This window comes from Anomaloglossus baeobatrachus, chromosome 6, assembly GCF_048569485.1.
Source record: "Anomaloglossus baeobatrachus isolate aAnoBae1 chromosome 6, aAnoBae1.hap1, whole genome shotgun sequence".
Taxonomy (NCBI): Eukaryota; Metazoa; Chordata; class Amphibia; order Anura; family Aromobatidae; genus Anomaloglossus; species Anomaloglossus baeobatrachus.
In genome coordinates, this window is record NC_134358.1 from 226,994,808 (window position 1) to 227,013,428 (window position 18,621).

Below are 18,621 nucleotides of genomic sequence, written 5' to 3' on the forward strand. Positions count from 1 at the left end.
ACAGGTAGGGAGGCCCCAGGACTTGGGAGGATGATGCTGGGGAGCGCTGTGTGGGCCGCAGGGCAGGCAGGAGGGTCGGAAAGGGGAATGCAGGTTACTCACTCAGGCACCGGTTACAGTCCAATAGTCAATGAGTTCACACAGGCAACTTAGTAAACAATACTCTGGGTCCCGCTGTCCCCTGGAACAGCTCAGTCCACAAGCCCTCTCTCCTGGTTCCGCCTAGTGGTCTTGTAGCCTGCCTCCATGTACAAATTTGTTTACTGTCTCTTGTGCCATAGACTTCTTACAGACAGATTTAAAGCACCACTCTAGTGGTTTATTGTACTGCTCGAGTGGTGCTTTAACGGAAAGTCCCCTGCCCCTACCATGCTCGGGTGCTCAGTACTCGTAACCATCAGTTGGATGCTAGGAGGAACGTGACTCAAGTACCGAGTATATTGGAAGTGAATGGGGAACTCGAGCATTTTTCCAGAAAAGTTCCTGGAGAAATGCTTGAATTCCCCATTGACTTCCATTATACTTAGGTACCCGAGTTGCGCCCATCTGAGCTCCCAACTGCTTGTACAGAGCACCCAATCATGGTAGTGCTATTTGTATTTATTATTTTTTTAATAAGGATCATATGGAAAAAATGTAACAAGATTTTTTTTTTAACCGCTTCATGACACATGATGTATTTTTACATCGTATGTCGTGTCCCTGACTCTGATACGAGCTCGCACGCAGAGCCCGCACCTTTCCCTGCACATGACAGTGGTTTTAATCAGCCATTATGTGCCTCTAACAGCCGCTGGTGGATTGGAGATCTGCCTACAGCTGTTAACCAGTTAATTCACATAGTCAAACTCTGGGCTTTAACATAGCCCGGCTGAGGGGCACGTCATTCCTCTCTCCTGTTGGCACACCCGTGTATCTGTCATTACAACCCTCCTGTGAACGGTGGCTGTAAGCTGGCATTAATAGGAGATCATGATTTCTGCTATACAGATCAGTGCTAATGCACTGCTATGTACAGCACAAGTGATCGGACAATTACAGTTTCAAGTCTTTTTTAAAAGACTAGTAAAAAGAAGGAAAGGTTTTTAAAAAAAATGAATAAAATGAAAAAAAACAAGTGGAAATCACTCTTCTTTTGCCCCAAAGTATTTCTCTACGTTGGGGTCCCTAGCTTGTGTGTGTCCTCTCATGCAGTTAAAAAACTTACCGTGTATGGGACGCTGAGACCCAGGCTATATATACGATGTGGATTGGCAATAGGTGTGTGTGGGGAGGGTTCACAAACGAAAAACTACTAACATTAAGGAATAACGTTTGGAACTCCATTCTATGTCTGAACTGGGTGCAAAAAACCTAAAAAACATCACTATGGGGAGATAAGGTATGCACACCAGTGACTATGGAAGGGGAATACATAGAATAGCAGAAACTGCTGTGTGAATACTGACATGAAAAATTCAATAGCTATTTGTAAGAATGAAATGTGAAAAATGGAACCTGCATTACTGCCATGAATATATGAATAAAGAGAAATTTAGCTACTGAATTGATCAATGCAGAAGAGCCCCAACACTACGCCAAAGTATTTCTCTACGTTGGGGTCCCTAGCTTGTGTGTGTCCTCTCATGCAGTTAAAAAACTTACCGTGTATGGGACGCTGAGACCCAGGCTATATATACGATGTGGATTGGCAATAGGTGTGTGTGGGGAGGGTTCACAAACGAAAAACTACTAACATTAAGGAATAACGTTTGGAACTCCATTCTATGTCTGAACTGGGTGCAAAAAACCTAAAAAACATCACTATGGGGAGATAAGGTATGCACACCAGTGACTATGGAAGGGGAATACATAGAATAGCAGAAACTGCTGTGTGAATACTGACATGAAAAATTCAATAGCTATTTGTAAGAATGAAATGTTTTGCACCCAGTTCAGACATAGAATGGAGTTCCAAACGTTATTCCTTAATGTTAGTAGTTTTTCGTTTGTGAACCCTCCCCACACACACCTATTGCCAATCCACATCGTATATATAGCCTGGGTCTCAGCGTCCCATACACGGTAAGTTTTTTAACTGCATGAGAGGACACACACAAGCTAGGGACCCCAACGTAGAGAAATACTTTGGCGTAGTGTTGGGGCTCTTCTGCATTGATCAATTCAGTAGCTAAATTTCTCTTTATTCATATATTCATGGCAGTAATGCAGGTTCCATTTTTCACATTTCATTCTTACAAATAGCTATTGAATTTTTCATGTCAGTATTCACACAGCAGTTTCTGCTATTCTATGTATTCCCCTTCCATAGTCACTGGTGTGCATACCTTATCTCCCCATAGTGATGTTTTTTAGGTTTTTTGCACCCAGTTCAGACATAAAATGGAGTTCCAAACGTTATTCCTTAATCTCATTAGCAATGTGACACGCCCAGATCTTAGTTACGATTTGCCGAGATAGGTCGTTTATTAGCGGTCACACGTAACGATCACACAAGCGACGTAAAATCGTTCAGCGATATATTGTTTGACCAAGGCGGCCGTGTGGATGTTGTTCGTCGTTTGCAGGGTGTCAAACGTACCAATATGTCTGCTGCGATCCAAACGATGAACGATATTTTGAAAGTGAACGACGTATCAACGATTTTCAACCGTCGCTTGTAGGTGTCACACGCAACGACGTCGCTAACGATGCCGGATGTGCGGCACGGAATCCGTGACCCCAACGACATATCGTCACATAAATCGTAGCGTGTAATGCCGCCTTTAGCCCCCGCCCCGAAAAAATGAAAACATGGTTCTCTAAAAATTGCATGAAAAGCTAATTCTTTTTTTTTTTTTTTTTAATGTCTGATTTTTTTTTCACCACTGAAATACAAAAATGTATCGTTACTTTTTTTTATCTACATACTTGTACTGACCTTGAGAATGATTGCCAGGTCAGTTTTACCATATAGTGAATATGGTAGATAAAAAAACAAAACAAAAGATAGGAAAAGAATGAAAGCACAAGATTGGAAAATGGCCATGGTGTGAAGGGGTTGAAAGTACTTGTAACATCAAAAACCTGATTTAAACAGTAGGCCATTTTCTTTTCTTTTTTTTTTATTCTGTATTTAAGAACAAAACATTAAGATGAGTAGGATATGATTATCCAAACATATATGACAGAATCAAGGTGGACTGGTGTATCTCAGTAAGGACCTATGATAGTCAATCAAGGGATAGCTCTACGTTCACAAAATCAAATCACTAAATAATACTATGTAATCATACAAAATGAAATTTTTTGGTGAAGAATTTTCATATTAAAGCAAAACAAAAAGAGAATAAAGAAATAAAGAAAACGAGAGAGAAGGAAGTAGGTTATACATATGACTATACCAGATGACCATTCAAGCCTAACCCACAGGGACATTCAAGTCAAGGACTCCGCAACACGCTACTATATTCACTGGAATTTTGAAACTCCATCTAATAATACCAAATTTTATAAAAGACCTCATACCTGCTGTATAAAGAAGCCGTCGTGATCTCCATATGCATAAAATGATTAACTTAGAAATCCTGAGGGACAAACTGTGAGGATTAGTTTTCTTCCACAACAGAGGGATGCATGATCCAGCAGCTATCACAGGAAACCTCAATCGAGAGGGTTTTTAGGATACTGAAGTCTCACAAAGCTGAAGGAGGCAGAGCTCTGGACTCATATTTGAAGTATTGCCTGTGACCAACCAAATCACTCGTCTCACTTTGGTCTAAAATGGTTGTAAAACTGGGCAACACCAAAAAATTAGTACATCATGTTCTGATGATGGCTTCCCTATATAGAGAGATGCAGTTCATATTCTATTTTCTGGAGTGCCAAGCAGATGTAATGGGACCCAATTCTCCTGATATAAGGGTCTGGCAATGAGTACACCATGCATCATTATTACTTGCCTGTCCCAGCATCCCCTTATGTTCCTCTTCTCTGTGATATATAAACTACATGGAGCAGACAAGTATGTCTGTGTCCAGATGTTTTGGTACACAGAATGGCATCTCATGCCTCAGGTTGTCCACCCTGCTCTAAACAAATGGTATCTTAGCACAGTTCTTTTATAGAAGCATGGACCATTTATAACGTTGGCGTTTGTTGAAGATTATCTTTCATCAGCTCTTAAAGATCAGTTATGTATGTCTAGATTATAATATTACGTTTCTCCCTTTTCTAATTAATTTTTGAGCTAACTATAGGGACCAACGGATCACTTTAAAGATGGCTGGGATAGGGATAGTGATACTATCCAGGGCAGTACATCGCTCTTTGTGGTGACCTGTTATACACTCTGGTGTTACTAATCTCCATATTAGTTTTTGAATTGCTGATTCCACACATGGTCCAAAACTGATCATATCTCTCCTGATTTTTCCATACACTAGAAAGCTTGGCTGTGTTCTCCATGGGGAGAACACTGAAAGCTGGTGCCAAAATCATCTTCCCACTGAATAAGGGATCAGACGATTGATTTCTAACTTCCTGATTCTTATTATATTTTATTAAATTGTGGGGTGGGTCAGGAAGGCCCCATATACATTAGATGGTTGGCCGATCTGACCAAATTAGCGTGTTCAGATGACATTGATCTATTATGTATGGGGGCTTTTACACTGGGGTTACTGAAAAGCAGACATTGACTTCCATGTATTATATGCATTGTACAGGTGATTGAAGATATTGCACAACACATTTAGTTTTCGATGTGTACATAATTTTACATGCATCCCCATGTTCACCCCATTTAATTTAGTGATTACCACGACATGGCGCAATATCTCCAGATCACATGACCCCCCAACCCCTTTTTTTTCTTGGAGTGGCAGCATATTCCTAACATATAAGATTCCTCTATAACGTTTGATTCCCAGTGACCATAAACCTAACTAACCTCCGCAATTAAAAGGCTTTTATAATTCTTTCCTCACTGAGTCGTGGAAACTTTAGCAGTGCCTCCCATTATATACAGCTCCAAGACTATAATTAGCACAGATACAAGCTATTTACCAAGCCCACCCTGGCCTATGGGAGGAAATGCAGGTATTGTATTTCATTGTGATCATTTTTAGGTTAGAAGTTTTTTTTTTTTATAAATTGAAATTATTGATTTTGAATTAGATGTTGCTGTTATATAATTTGTATACTGACTGATAATCGGGGACCAGTGACTAAAGACAACTCGTTTACTGTTAATGGTTAATACGGAAATCATATGGTGAACCAGCTAAATGCTTATCATTCTCGGCAGCCCTTCAACCTGTAGACACAACATGTGCAGCCGAGAACAATGGCAGTCTATATTCACAGAACCAATCATTCTGTGAGTATGGAGTTGTGGTCAGCATGTCCGAGCAAGCTATTAAATAGCTGACCATCAACTTTCTTTTAGCCAATATGCGCCTATTTAAACTGCGGAGAACGGGCTGTCTAATATACTGATTGTCTTAAGCCCGCTTTACACACTACAATATATCTTACGAAGTGTCGGCGGGGTCACGTCGTAAGTGACGCACATCCGGCATCGTAAGGTACATTGTAGTGTGTAACAGCTACGTGCGATTGTAATTGAACGGTAAAACGTTCATCGCATGCACGTCGTTCATTCCTCATAAATTGAACGTTGGGTTGTTCATCGTACCCGGGGTAGCACACATCGCAGTGTGTGACACCCCGGGAACGATGAACAGATCCTAACTGCGTCCTGCGGCTCCCGGCCGGTAATGCGGAAGGAAGGAGGTGGGCGGGATGTTTACGTCCCGCTCAGCTCCGCCCCTCCGCTTCTATTGGCCGGCTGCCGCGTGACGTCGATGTGACGCCGAACGTCTCTCCCTCTCCAGGAAGTGGACGTTCGCCACCCACATCGAGGTCGTATGGACGGGTAAGTACGTGTGACGGGGGTTAATCGTTTGTGCGGCACATACAACAAAATTGAATGTGCCGCACATACGATGGGGGCGGTTACGATCGCATACGATATCGTATGCGAAATCGTAACATGTAAAGCAGGCTTTAGTCACACTATGGTCCTCTGTACACTGTACTGAACTTTTATCATAATTTTATCAAGGTAATTTCCTGCTGTCAGTGTTGAATGTAATTAAATAACTGATCAAGTCCCTTTTAATGAGGCTGTATATATTTATATTATGTGTATTTTATTTGTTTTTTTTTTTTCTAGAAGCCGACAATCCCTTAAAGTCAGGGAGCACAAGGTCTTGGGACCATACGTGGATGGTTTATCTCAATTAGCTGTAACTAAATTTGAGGTAATATTATATATTTCCTAATTATTATAGTTGAACAGTGATCCACATTTTTTTATTATTATTATTATTATTATTAATAATTTATAGAGCACCATTGATTCTATGGTCCTGTACATAAGAAGGGGTTACATACAGCACACATATACAAGTTACAACAGACAGACTGGTACAAAGGGAAGAGGACCCTACCCTTGTGGGCTTACATTCTACAGGATTTTGGGGAGGAGACAATAGGTAGGGTGTTGGTCAGGCGGCAGTTCCGGCACGGTGGTGAGGCAGTAGCTGTGGTGGTAGTGAAGTAGTGAGGTCATTGGAGACTGTAGGCATTTCTGAACAGATGAGTTTTCAAGTTGCGTTTGAAGCTTGCAAGTGTAGCAGATAATCTGACATGTGGAGGCAGCGAATTACAGAAGACAGGGGATGCTCGAGAGAAGTCTTTGAGGCGGTTGCATGAGGAGCAAATGAGAGAGAAGGAGGTCGTGGGACGACCGGAGTTTACGTTTTGGAGTGAAGCGGGAGATTAGTTCGGAGATATATGGAGGAGACAGATTATGGCCGACTTTGTAGGTCAGTGTTAGTATTAATAGTTTGAATTGGATACGGTGGAGGATTGGGAGCCAATGGATCGATTTGCAGAAGGGAGAAGTGGGGTGGTATTGAGAGAGGTGGATTAGTCGGGCAGCAGAATTAAGGATGGACTGGATAGGTTCGAGAGTTTTAGCAGGGAGGCCACAGAGGAGGATGTTGCCGTAATCGAGGTGGGAGGTTATGAGGAGATGCACTATCATTTTTGTAGATTGAGAATTGAGGAAAGGATGGATTTTCGAAATATTTTTGAGTTGAAGACGGCAGGAGGTGGTGAGGGATTGGATGTGTGGTATGAAGGACAAGGTGGAGTCGAAGGTCACTCCGAGGCAACGAACTTTAGGTACTGGGGAGTGTGTGATGTCATTTATTGTAATAGATAGATCAGGTAGGGAGTGTAGGTGAGATGGAGGAAATATGATTAGTTCAGTTGTGGCCACATTGAGCCTTAGGAAGCGAGAGGAGAAGAACAAGGATATGGCCGATAGACACTCTGGGATTCTGGACATCAGAGATGTGAAATCTGGAGAGGTAGATCTGAGTGTCATCAGCATATAGGTGGTACTGAAAGCCATAGGACTTTGAGTTGTCTCAGGCTAAATGTATAGATGGTAAAAAATAAGGGACCCAGGACAGAGCCTTAAGGGATGCCAACAGAGAGAGGGCAGGATGAAGAGGTTGTGTTGGAGTGGGAGACACTAAAAGTGCGGTTGGAAAGGTATGAAGAGATCCAAGAGAGGGTAAGCTCTCTGACAGCAAGAGAAGAGAAGATCTGTAATAGGAGGGAGTGGTCGACAGTGTCAAAGGCTGAGGACAGGTTTAGAAGGAGGAATATGGAGAAGTGACTGTTAGCTTTGGCAGTAAGTAAGTCATTTGTGATTTTAGTCAGGGCAGTTTCAGTAGAGTGATGTGGACGGAAGCTGGATTGTAGATTGTCAAAGAGAGAGTTAGATGAGAGGTGGGAGGAAAGTTCAGCATGGACATGCTGTTCGAGGAGTTTTGAAGCGAACAGGAGTAGTGATATGGAGCTATAGCTGGTAGTAGAGGTCTGATCAAGGGAAGGTTTCTTTAGGATTGGTGTGATTGTTGCTTGTTTAAAATCAGAAGGGAAGGTACCAGAGGTTAAAGATAGGTTGAAAAGATGGGTTAAGGCTGGAATAAGCATAGTGCTGAGGTTGGGGAGGAGGTGGGATGGGGTCAAGTGCGCAGGTGGTGAGGTGCGCTTTTGAGATAACATGTGCAAACTCTCCTTCAGTGATGGTGGGTAGGAAGTTTATGGGGGAGGGCCAGTGGTCTGTTATATGAAGGTAGCTGCCACTTTTGAAGCACCACTCCAGCGTTTTGGTTTCTTTATTGCACCGCGAAGTAGTGCTTTAAATGCAAGTGTCCTATCTGATACTCTCCTTCTGGCAGCTTCACCCGCTATTGCTACCGCTCTGTCGGGCGTCGGCTATTTGTCACCTGCCAGCTACTTCAGTGTTTGCTAGAGTTCACCTGAGGTTACAAATCAATACATCTCTGAGCGCCTTCTCCTGGCCTTGTTCTGGCTCTCATAGACTTGCATTGAGAGCTAGTTACTTTCACAAGATGGCGATGCGGGACTGGAATGGCATATGTAAACAGTGAAGATGCTGAAAAGTGAGTGTATGACGGGGCAGGTGATTAGATTTAAAGTGACACTGCAGCATTGAAAAAAAAAATTGCTAGTCGTGCTGATTAAAATATATTTTTTTACAGTAATTTGAATCCTTAATTCAAAATTAATGTTTAATATTTTTTTGGTGATAAAATGAACATACAAAGGACCCAATTAATTAAAGAGGTTGTCCACTACTTGGGCAACCTGTTCTCATTGCCTATGTTTGACCCCATTACCATAAAAAAGTCTATCAACACCTGCCTTGCTGGTTGCCATTTCAGCTTTGTCAGCGTTCGTGTTACCGGGGCTCACGTCAGGCTTTTAGGTCATGTGAACCGCGCCCAATTAATGCCGGCTTCACTGTTCCCACCTTCAGAAAAATGACTACTCAACAGGAAGTGAGAACTGTGGTTGCCGCTCACTTTCTATTGATTACTTAGGAATCCAAGGGAGGGGAGAGAGAAGCTAGCGGTGATTGGGCACGGGGCTTGCTTGCCATAACAACCTGACGTGAGCCGCCAGTAACGTGAATGCCGACACCATTGGATTGGCGTCTGAATGGCCATAAGCTTTTTTATATTAATGGGGCCGAACATCGGGAATGAGAAGGGATTGTCTAAGTAGCTGACAACCCCTTTAAGCTTGGTGTTTCCTACATTAGGCTTAATGATGGACATGCGGGAATCAGAAGCGTCTAATTCAGAGGCACACGTCACTTACCGAATTAGGTGCATCTTACAGTTGTGATGTGCTTCTATGCAAATGCTACCCAGCTGGTACTGGAGTACATTTCTGGTGTAAACTGGTGTACCTTCTGAAGAATTTGCCGGGTGGCCTTCACCACACCCTGTCCTACCCATATTTTGCTCACTTTGGTAGATCAGGTTGTGACTGGAGTGAAAACACATTTTTTTGTACAATCTCATGTTACAAAAACACTTTGATGTATCGGGCCCAAGATGTTGGTTTGGTAAGTAGACGTTTAAACCCATTTCACACATCAGTCTCAATGAATCCATATTCTATATGTGTATCCTTGTGCCAGTGTTTGTGACCCCTCCGACAGATCTGTGACATGGGATAATTCCGATACTGCCTCGTGGCCATACATTACACCTATCTGCCGTGCTCCTGTAATCTGCTAGCCAATTGCTTGTGAACAGTTTAACAGCGAAATATCCTGTCTGAGTGGATTACTCCTAAACTGATTAATTGTTACGGGGGCACTCGGCACAGCTCTCGCTACTTCGGCAAATGGTAATATTGACATCTGTTTAAGAAATTCTCCTTTTGTTTTTTTTCAAGGGCAATTACATTAATGTTGTAATGTTTCTAGCGTGAGTAATCATGTTATGAGGCGGAGATCATGGCCAAGTGATAGCCCTGTTAACCATTTCCTACGGCCAGCAGCAGCTCCCTATTAGACTGTCCTCTGTTAACTAATAACACATACTGTATATATTTTTTTGAGGTCTGCCTATATTTTTCGCAAGACTGGCTTAATAATATGACGACCGCGCAAGACACGTTATTTGTTACTATTCCGCGTTGTTTTTAAATATAATTAGTGATGTGAAAGACATAGGTATAAAAATTGGCGACTTTTACAGCAAGTTCTGAACAGTCTGACATAGAGGGCATTAGATAATATTAAAGGGTTCCTTTCAGTTTCTTTAACCCCTTCACCCCCGGGCTATTTTGCGTTTTTCCGTTTTTGTTTTTTTTCCCCTCTCTTTCTTACGAGAGCCGTAACTTTTTTTATTTTTTCGTCAATTTTCCCATATGAGGGCTTGTTTTTTGTGGAACGACTTGTGCTTTTATATGAACCCATAAGTTTAACATATAGTGTACTGGAAAACAGCAAAACCATTCCAAATGTGGAAAAACTGCAAAAAAAGTGAGCTTGCACAATAGTTTTTGAGATATTTTATTCACCATGTTCAATATATGGTAAAACTGATGTGTCGCTGTGATGCCTGAGGTCGGTGCGAGTTTGTAGACACCAAACATGTATAGGTTTACTTGTATCTAAGAGGTTAAATAAAATTCACATGGTTGTCCAAAAAAAGTGCACACGTTTTGCACCATTTTCAAAAACCTGTAGCGTTCTCATTTTTCTGGATCTATAGCTCAGTGATGGCTTATTGTTTGCGTTTTGAGTTGATGTTTTTAACAGTACCATTTTTGTGCAGATGCTACGTTTTGATCGCCTGTTATTGCATTTTGCGCAAAATTTGCGGCGACCAAAAAAAGTATTTTGAATTTTATTGCCGCTTACCGGTCAGATTAATTGGTTTTATATTTTGATAGATAGGGCATTTCTGAACGCGGCGATACCAAATATGTGTATATTGTTTTATTTTTTTAACCCTTTAATTTTCAATGGGTTGATTAACGGGTGATTTGAACTTTTAGTTTTTTATTTTTTAACTTTTTTTTTTTTTTTTTTAATTTTACTAGGTCCCTTAGGGGACGATAACGAACAGCAATCTGATCGTTCTGCCATATCTCCAGATCACAGCTACACAGCTGAGATCTGCAGATATGGTGCTTTACTCTCACTGCCGGCGCTGTGCCGGCATTGAGAGAAAATGACTCATGATAGCTACAGGCATCATCACATGACCCTGTGCTACAATGGCAAGCACAGGAAGTTACGTGATCACGTCACGTAACTTCCGATGGGGGCGGGTAAGTCATCGTTATGGCTGCGCACATATACATCTCGCTAACAGATTTTGGCAGCGAGATGTACGCGGTTAATAGTCACTGGTGAAATTCTATTCCACTCGCGACTAGCAGGCACACATGTCAGCTGTAGAAATCAGCTGATATGTGTGCGGATTGCCACGGGCTGCCCATGATAGCCCACGGGGATTAACATCACACGATCTATGATGTACCCAGTACATCATAGATCGTAAAGGGGTTGATAGGTAAAATTGCAAACCGCTTGTAAAAGCAAGCAATTTTGCAGGTGTTAAAATCTTCTCCATTCACTATAACACAGGAATTTTTAATTTTATTGTTCATTGCTCGTTGCCTATGTTACTGGCCACCATTTATCAGTAGTAGTTGGTCTCCTAGGTAAGGTGTGCACTGCAGTCTCTTTCGAAAAAATGTGCAAAAGCGCTGCTCTGAACCCGGCTCAGTTTCACTGTCCCTGCTCTCCTCCGATTTTGGTGGGAGAAAGCTATCCCTGCTTGCAGTGTTGGAGAGGGCACCGTTCGGTCCTCTGGTGCTAGTCCAAATTGTCAATTACCAAAAGATCCTGCTAGGGCTTATATTCGGGCTAGGTCTTACTTTCTGGTAAACAGGATAGTAGAACATTGCTTTTGAAAGCCGGAAGCTGGGAAGGATAGGAGCAGTGCACTTTTGATTGAGAACAAACCCCTTTATTAGGTTGTAAGAATTTCTTGCTGATACTCGTAAAATTTTGCAGAGCTTAATTCTTGTATCTGTTTTTCTCACAATTCTGGATCATTATTTCTTAGAACTTTGTGTTGTGCTTTTTCTTTTTAAATTCCTCCTGGAAGTATTTAAATAAAGTTGTATGGGACTGTTATAGTGATGACCTCTTTATAAAGTAGGCCCATCAGTATGAGATCGGTAGGAGTCCAAACCCCGGCACTTCCGACAAGCAGCTGAGAGAGACATGCTCTGGCACTGGTCAGAACTAGACAATATATCGAGCAGAACACTTCAGCCCCCTACATTGTTTAATGGCCACAGCGGAGAACTAATATTCACCTCCCTTCGCTTTGTTCCTGGACAACCCCTTTAAAATCTGGGGGGCGGGGTTATGTGTGAATAGATTGTGTACTGACTCCAGCACCACTGTTGGACATTATCAAACTTTCTAGAGATACTCCCATTTCAGCTGGTACTGCCTTCACCTACTTTCAAAATATTGGTCAAAGTGAATTGTGCAATGTGGAACTGTATGAATCTTCTTTTGGGCTAGAGAAGCTGAATTTCCTTTTGTGTTAAAAATGTACTGTGGGCCATTGTATGCCCTGAAAAATCTTTTACACAATCTGGTATTTCTTCATTTTTTAGGATATTGAATCTTTAATGTCTGAAGGAAATAAATCTCGTACTGTTGCTGCAACAAACATGAATGAAGAAAGCAGCCGATCACATGCTGTATTTAACATCATTTTAACGCAGACCTTGTTTGACCATCAATCTGGTGTAAGTATCTGTACTAATATATGATAAAACTTTTTTTATTTTTTTGAGTTCCTGTAAAAGGGATTTTCTAATCTAGATAGTGTGTACTTATGCTGGGACTCGCAATGGCCACGTTTATGGTTGGTCACAGTATGTGGCACTGGCACTGCTCATTCCGGAAGCTCTTTGCTGTACAGGTCTTCTTCCCATGGATAGGGGTGGCCCTATAGCAATCCATAGAAAGTAAAATGGTGACTTTACCCACAAAAACACTCCCATGTCATGTTCATGTTTCATCCTGTTCTGCATAAGCATGTCCACATAGTGCATGTCCAGTTATTGGACATTTAATAGCTTATACAGTAGGGGATTTTGTTCATGACTGGATTAAATTACATTAGCCTTTTCGAATGGGAGCAAACTTTATGACTACTGGAATACTATATCTTAAAGGAGTATTTTCCAGTTGTCTCTTGAGCAGCACACAGCTTTCCAGTCGCCTTACTTCCTAGTTTCCAGGGGTGTGGTCACTCCTCTTAAAGCGACAGTTCTAATGAACAGAACTGTAGTATTACAGTAGTAGAATAAAGCTCAGTTCCATGTGGTTTGTTTTGAAGTCTACAGGGTTATCACTGTTGTTTTTGCATATACTAATAATATGACACTTGAATAAGCACATAGGTTGGGACAGCAAGAACGTGGGGGGTGTTGAGGATTGTGATTCTTTAGGATTGGTAAGAACAGCTCTTCAGGAGATGAGGGAGAGGAAGGGAGTTAAGCTTCTTGCTGTTGTGTAGAACTGTGTGATGGAAAGAGCTGTTTAGTATCTTAAGAGTTAACTCCTTTCTTAGACTGTAACTGTAGCGTCCCTGACTATATCAGGGTGCTACAGGGAACTGTATCCTGTACCCCAGGGTGGTGAGCCTACCCCCCCATGGTTCCAGGTTCCCATCAACAGTGTCACTGACATCTGCAGTACAAATCCCAACCACACCTCACACCAGTAGGTTGGTCAAGTTTGTGCACGGCCGCCCACCTAGGGGTCAGGCAGACTGGTGGGAGGGAGGAAGTAGAGTGAAGTGTTAGCCCTCAGAGAGTGAGGAGCAGGGGAGTTGGAGCTCCCAGGGAGGCGACAGGTTGGGTCGCAAACGGTGGTCCGGGACCACAGGAGTCTGGGATCGGTATTAGGAACGCTGGACAGGAGTGCAACAGACCCAGTCTAGGAGGACTGTTGGCACCAGAAAGCTCAGCCACCTTACCAGTACCGAGCACGGCGGGGTACTGGACCCTTGATCAGGGAGTAGCTTCACGCAACCTGATAATTAACCTGTGGAGGATAGTCTCTTTATGAACTTTCCCCAAGAGCACAGAGATTGGAGGCATCAGCACAACGTGGGGGATAGGGTTCTCCAAAATACACAACCCACTGAAATCCCAAGTGCCAGCCACCAAGAGCACAGCTGCCATACACACGGGTAGCGGGGACCCGAAAGCTTCAATCCAAGGGGCCACAACTGTCATACAATTTGTGCACAGAGACAGGGCTCCGGACTTACCAAGTGACACTGGTGGGAGCAGGACCTGGACGGGCTCCCCCCGTAGAGACTGCGGGGCCTAGAGACTTTGGTTAACCATCTGTGTGAGTGTCTGCTTATTCCACCTGATCCAGCACCACGACTACCGCAGTGAGTAATCTGACCCATGCACCCTGCTTTTCAAGGCCAAGCTACCCGTTCACCAAATCCCCACTATCCGGGGCCTTCCTTACCTGCGGAGGGACTGACACCTAGCTGCCCCACACCATCTGCCCCGGTACTCCCATCGGCAGCGGCGGTACTCCCCTTTACCGCAACCCACAGGTGGCGTCACGAACATTCATTCCCTGTAAATATCCCCTTACATTTGAAGTGGCCGCAAGCCCCCGGGTCCGGGGACCCTCGAGCCACAGCAACCCCGGATCCGAGCAGTTCGACTGCTGCTGGGGCGGCACATAACTACTGACACACTCCAGGGTCTGGGCAGGTGCCTGTGGTCAAGCTCCATGAAAACCAGCTGTACACTGTGAAATCTATAAGCTCTTATTGAAGGAGAATAACAGCAGTTAAAAAAACCAAGTCATTTGGAAACTTGCTTATTTGTATGCGTTGTAACTAATTATAGCACTTTAATAACTTGAGAAGGCCCCTTTTAAGCAGCCATGTGAGTAACATGGTCATACTAATACTATTTATTTTTATCTGAAGGTGATTAAGACTATACTCGTATGTTACTGGGAAGTTCCTTTTCAAATATTCTGTATTATTGGATGGTCATGTCAGTGTATATAAAATGTACTTAGGTAATTCTGGGGAAACCCCCATCTACAGTCGGTCCTATAGACATGGGAAGGAGTGACACCTCTCATGACTGTCCACCACTTTATTAGACATTCTTCTTAATGCGGTCGCACGAGGGCACCACCCCCAGTTCTAGTAATTGGTTTGGACCCAGTGATTTGATATATATCCCCTATCCTGTGAATACGTAATAAATGTCCACTTGATGTAAAATCTGTTTCTATCACTTTTTATATTATTTAGGAAGAACTTTCTAATTGATTATCCCGGGACAGTCTTGTGTTTTAGGTCTTGTGAAATTTCACAGGAACCTTAGAATTTAGGCATTGATTCACACAGGTCAAAGTACCATTAATTAATGTAGCACTGTGGTGGTCAACCTTATACATTGAAGAAGCTCAAAATGTGACCTTTAACAGTTTCTTGTGAAATTCCACATTATATTACAGTTTTGTGGAAGAAAACATTTGCAGGATAATCAGTCTTTCCGGATTATCATATCTGTTGCAAATAATTGTCTTTTCCCCACAAGTATATTTGTACAAATAATGCTAATGCTGCTCATTTTTCCTAATTAGAACTCAGGAGAACGTGTCAGTAAGGTCAGCCTTGTAGACCTGGCTGGCAGCGAGCGAGTGTCCAAAACCGGTGCTGCTGGAGAACGCCTCAAGGAAGGAAGTAACATCAACAAGTAAGGGCCTTTCCATTGTTTTCACGAATACTCCTTTTTATAGACAATAGCAGTATGTGAATCGGCAGATGCAATTTTCATTACTGAATCTATTTTCTGTGGAAGATACAATTTAACTTCATATTGTGTTAGGAGGGATAATGAAAAGTTCAGCAATTGGGTACAGGTGACAAATTGGACATCACCTAAACCAGTAGAGGTCTACCTGACATATCGGCGTTTCAGACATGCCCATCACATTAATTTTGCAGAAGGTAGATAGACACACATATAGTGATGTATAGTGCATTGTGGGTTTTCATCTGGATCAGATTTCTTGAAAAATGGGATTTCGATGGAAAAGATTAACTATTATGATGCCAACGGAGTCACTTTGGACACTGTCTGGCCTTTGTCCTAGCAGTGTTCATCTTTTCCAAGGCATGCACAATATCATGGTCTGCCATGTTTTTTGTGAATGTTTGAAAAAGATGAATACTGCCAGGACAGTGGCCAAACCGTGCCCAAAGTGACTCCGTCAGTCTCATAAAAGTAAATGGTGTATTCAGGGCTCAGCAGAAAGAAATAACGTAAAAGAATATTCACCACAAGATAATTGTGTACCCATAATTTGCTTTCACCTGCTGGAATGATGCCAGTTTCGGCATTTAGCCGAAATGCGCATTGAGCATCTGATTTCCAAAATGGACATTGAAGCAGGGCGTTATTCCAGCAGGAGAGGACAAGTTTGGGGTATGATATTATCCATATTCTAATTGTGTATATTCTTTTGAAATATGTTAATACTTATGATTTGTAGTTGCATCTCCTTTATTTCATTACCAGAGACTTTCTCCACACCGTTCAGGTCCCATACTTATGAGATTATTGATATGCATTTAACTTGCTATATGCTTACACTGTCATTGCTTATATTGGTTGGGTTTCTCCTTATAATATATTATGGTTTCATTGTTTTTAAAAAAAAATAAAAATAATACATATATATATATATATATATATATATATATATATATATATATATATATATATATATATATATATATATATATATATATATATATATATATATATATATATATATATATATATAATTGTAAGGTGTAAAGCAGGCTTTAGTCAAATAGCCCTTACACAGACTAGAGGTGTGTTTGGGATCATTGTCCTGTTGAAAAATAAATGATGGTCCAACTAAACGCAAACCGGATGAAATTGCATGCCACTGCAAGATGCTGTGGTAGGCATGCTGGTCCTGTATGCCCTCAATTTTGAATAAATCCCCAACAGTGTCACCAGCAAAGCACCCCCACACCTTCACACCTCCCCCTCCATGCTTCACGGTGGGAACCAGCCATGTAGAGTCCATCCATTCACCTTTTCTACAAAGACATGGTGGTTGGTTCCAAAGATCTCAAATTTGGACTCATCAGACCAAAGCACAGATTTCCACTAGTCTAATGTCCATTCCTTGTGTCTAACGTCCAGGCCCTGCTGCACAAAGTCTCCTCTTAACAGTTGTTCTAGAGATTAGGTGTGTCCAAACTTTTGGTCTGTACTATCTATCTATCTATCTATCTATCTATGTATATATATATATATATATATATATATATATATATATATATATATATATATATATATATAATATTACCATTATTGTTAAGCTCCACCCTAGCTCTCTTGTGCAGGGAGTTCTCTAGAGATTCACAGGAGCCACTGGAATCCTCTTCCACTCCTACATGTCAACATCATGTTGCTGGTGTATGGTCTGCACACTCAGGCTGACTCTCACACCCCTTTGGCAGTACTCAGAAGTCTATTTTGAAAAGACAACAACTGGATATAACTCTGAGCACGTGCATTTAACTTCTTTGGTTGACCTTGGGTAAACCTTTTTGAGTGGAGCCTGTCTTGTTAAACCGCTGTATGGTTTTGGCCACTGTGCTGCAGTTAAGTTTCAGGGTGTTGGCAATCTTCTTATAGCTTTAGCCATCTTTATGCAGAGGAACAATTCTGTTCTGTAGAACCTCTGAGAATTCTTTGCATTGAGGTGCCATGGTGAGCTTCCAGTGACCAGTATGTGAGTGATAAAACCAAATATAACACACCTGCTCCCCACTCACACATATGAGGCCTTATAACACTAATGAGTTACATGACACCGGGGAGGTAAAATGGCTAATTGTGCACAATTTCTCCATTTGTACTTAGGGATGTACTCCCTTTTATTGCCTGCGGTTTAGACATTTTTGGCTGTGTGTTGGGTTATTTAGAGGACGCATCAAATTTACACCGTTATACAAGCTGTACACTGATTACTTTACATTGTATCAAAGTGACATATCTTCAGTGTTGCCCCATGAAAAGATATAATAAATTTTTTACAAAATGTGAGGTGTGTCCTCACTTTTTAGATATACTGTATATAGATATATATGATACAGATATCCAAAATTAAAAAGTAGGGGAAGAATGACATTTTACCTACATGGCACACTCTAAAGAATTAGAGAAACAAGGAGAACAAAGGCAAGAGTGTAGTGCGAAATATTCTATATTTATTTCAGGAAGACTGGCACAGAAAGGAATCGGCAACACAAATCAGAGGCATGTGTATAACAACATGTATAAAATTGTGAAGCATGAGGTATACAAGTACAGTACTAATAATATCTGCGGGTCAAAATGTGATCAGGGCATAAAGCACTACAAAGAGAACCATAAAGGTAAAAATAGAAAATAAATTGCCACAAATTCAAAAAGAGTAGAAAAAAGCATACCCATAGTCCGATCTCACAGCAGTTTAGATCATTTCATCAGGGGGAGATAATTCTCCCCCTGATGAAATGATCTAAACTGCTGTGAGATTGTGAAACGTATATGTCGGGGTCC

General features: G+C 41.8%; 1 protein-coding gene across 6 annotated transcripts in view; it reads left to right on the forward strand.

The window, feature by feature from the left end:
* Nucleotides 1-18,621, forward strand: part of KIF13A (kinesin family member 13A) — a 337,055-nt gene that overhangs the window by 154,540 nt on the left and 163,894 nt on the right. For all 6 annotated transcript variants that reach the window (XM_075314713.1, XM_075314715.1, XM_075314714.1 and 3 more), the window contains exons 7-9: nt 6,218-6,305; nt 12,589-12,723; nt 15,617-15,729. In XM_075314713.1, the coding sequence (XP_075170828.1) occupies nt 6,218-6,305; nt 12,589-12,723; nt 15,617-15,729 (336 nt within the window). The remainder of the gene's footprint in view (nt 1-6,217; nt 6,306-12,588; nt 12,724-15,616; nt 15,730-18,621) is intronic.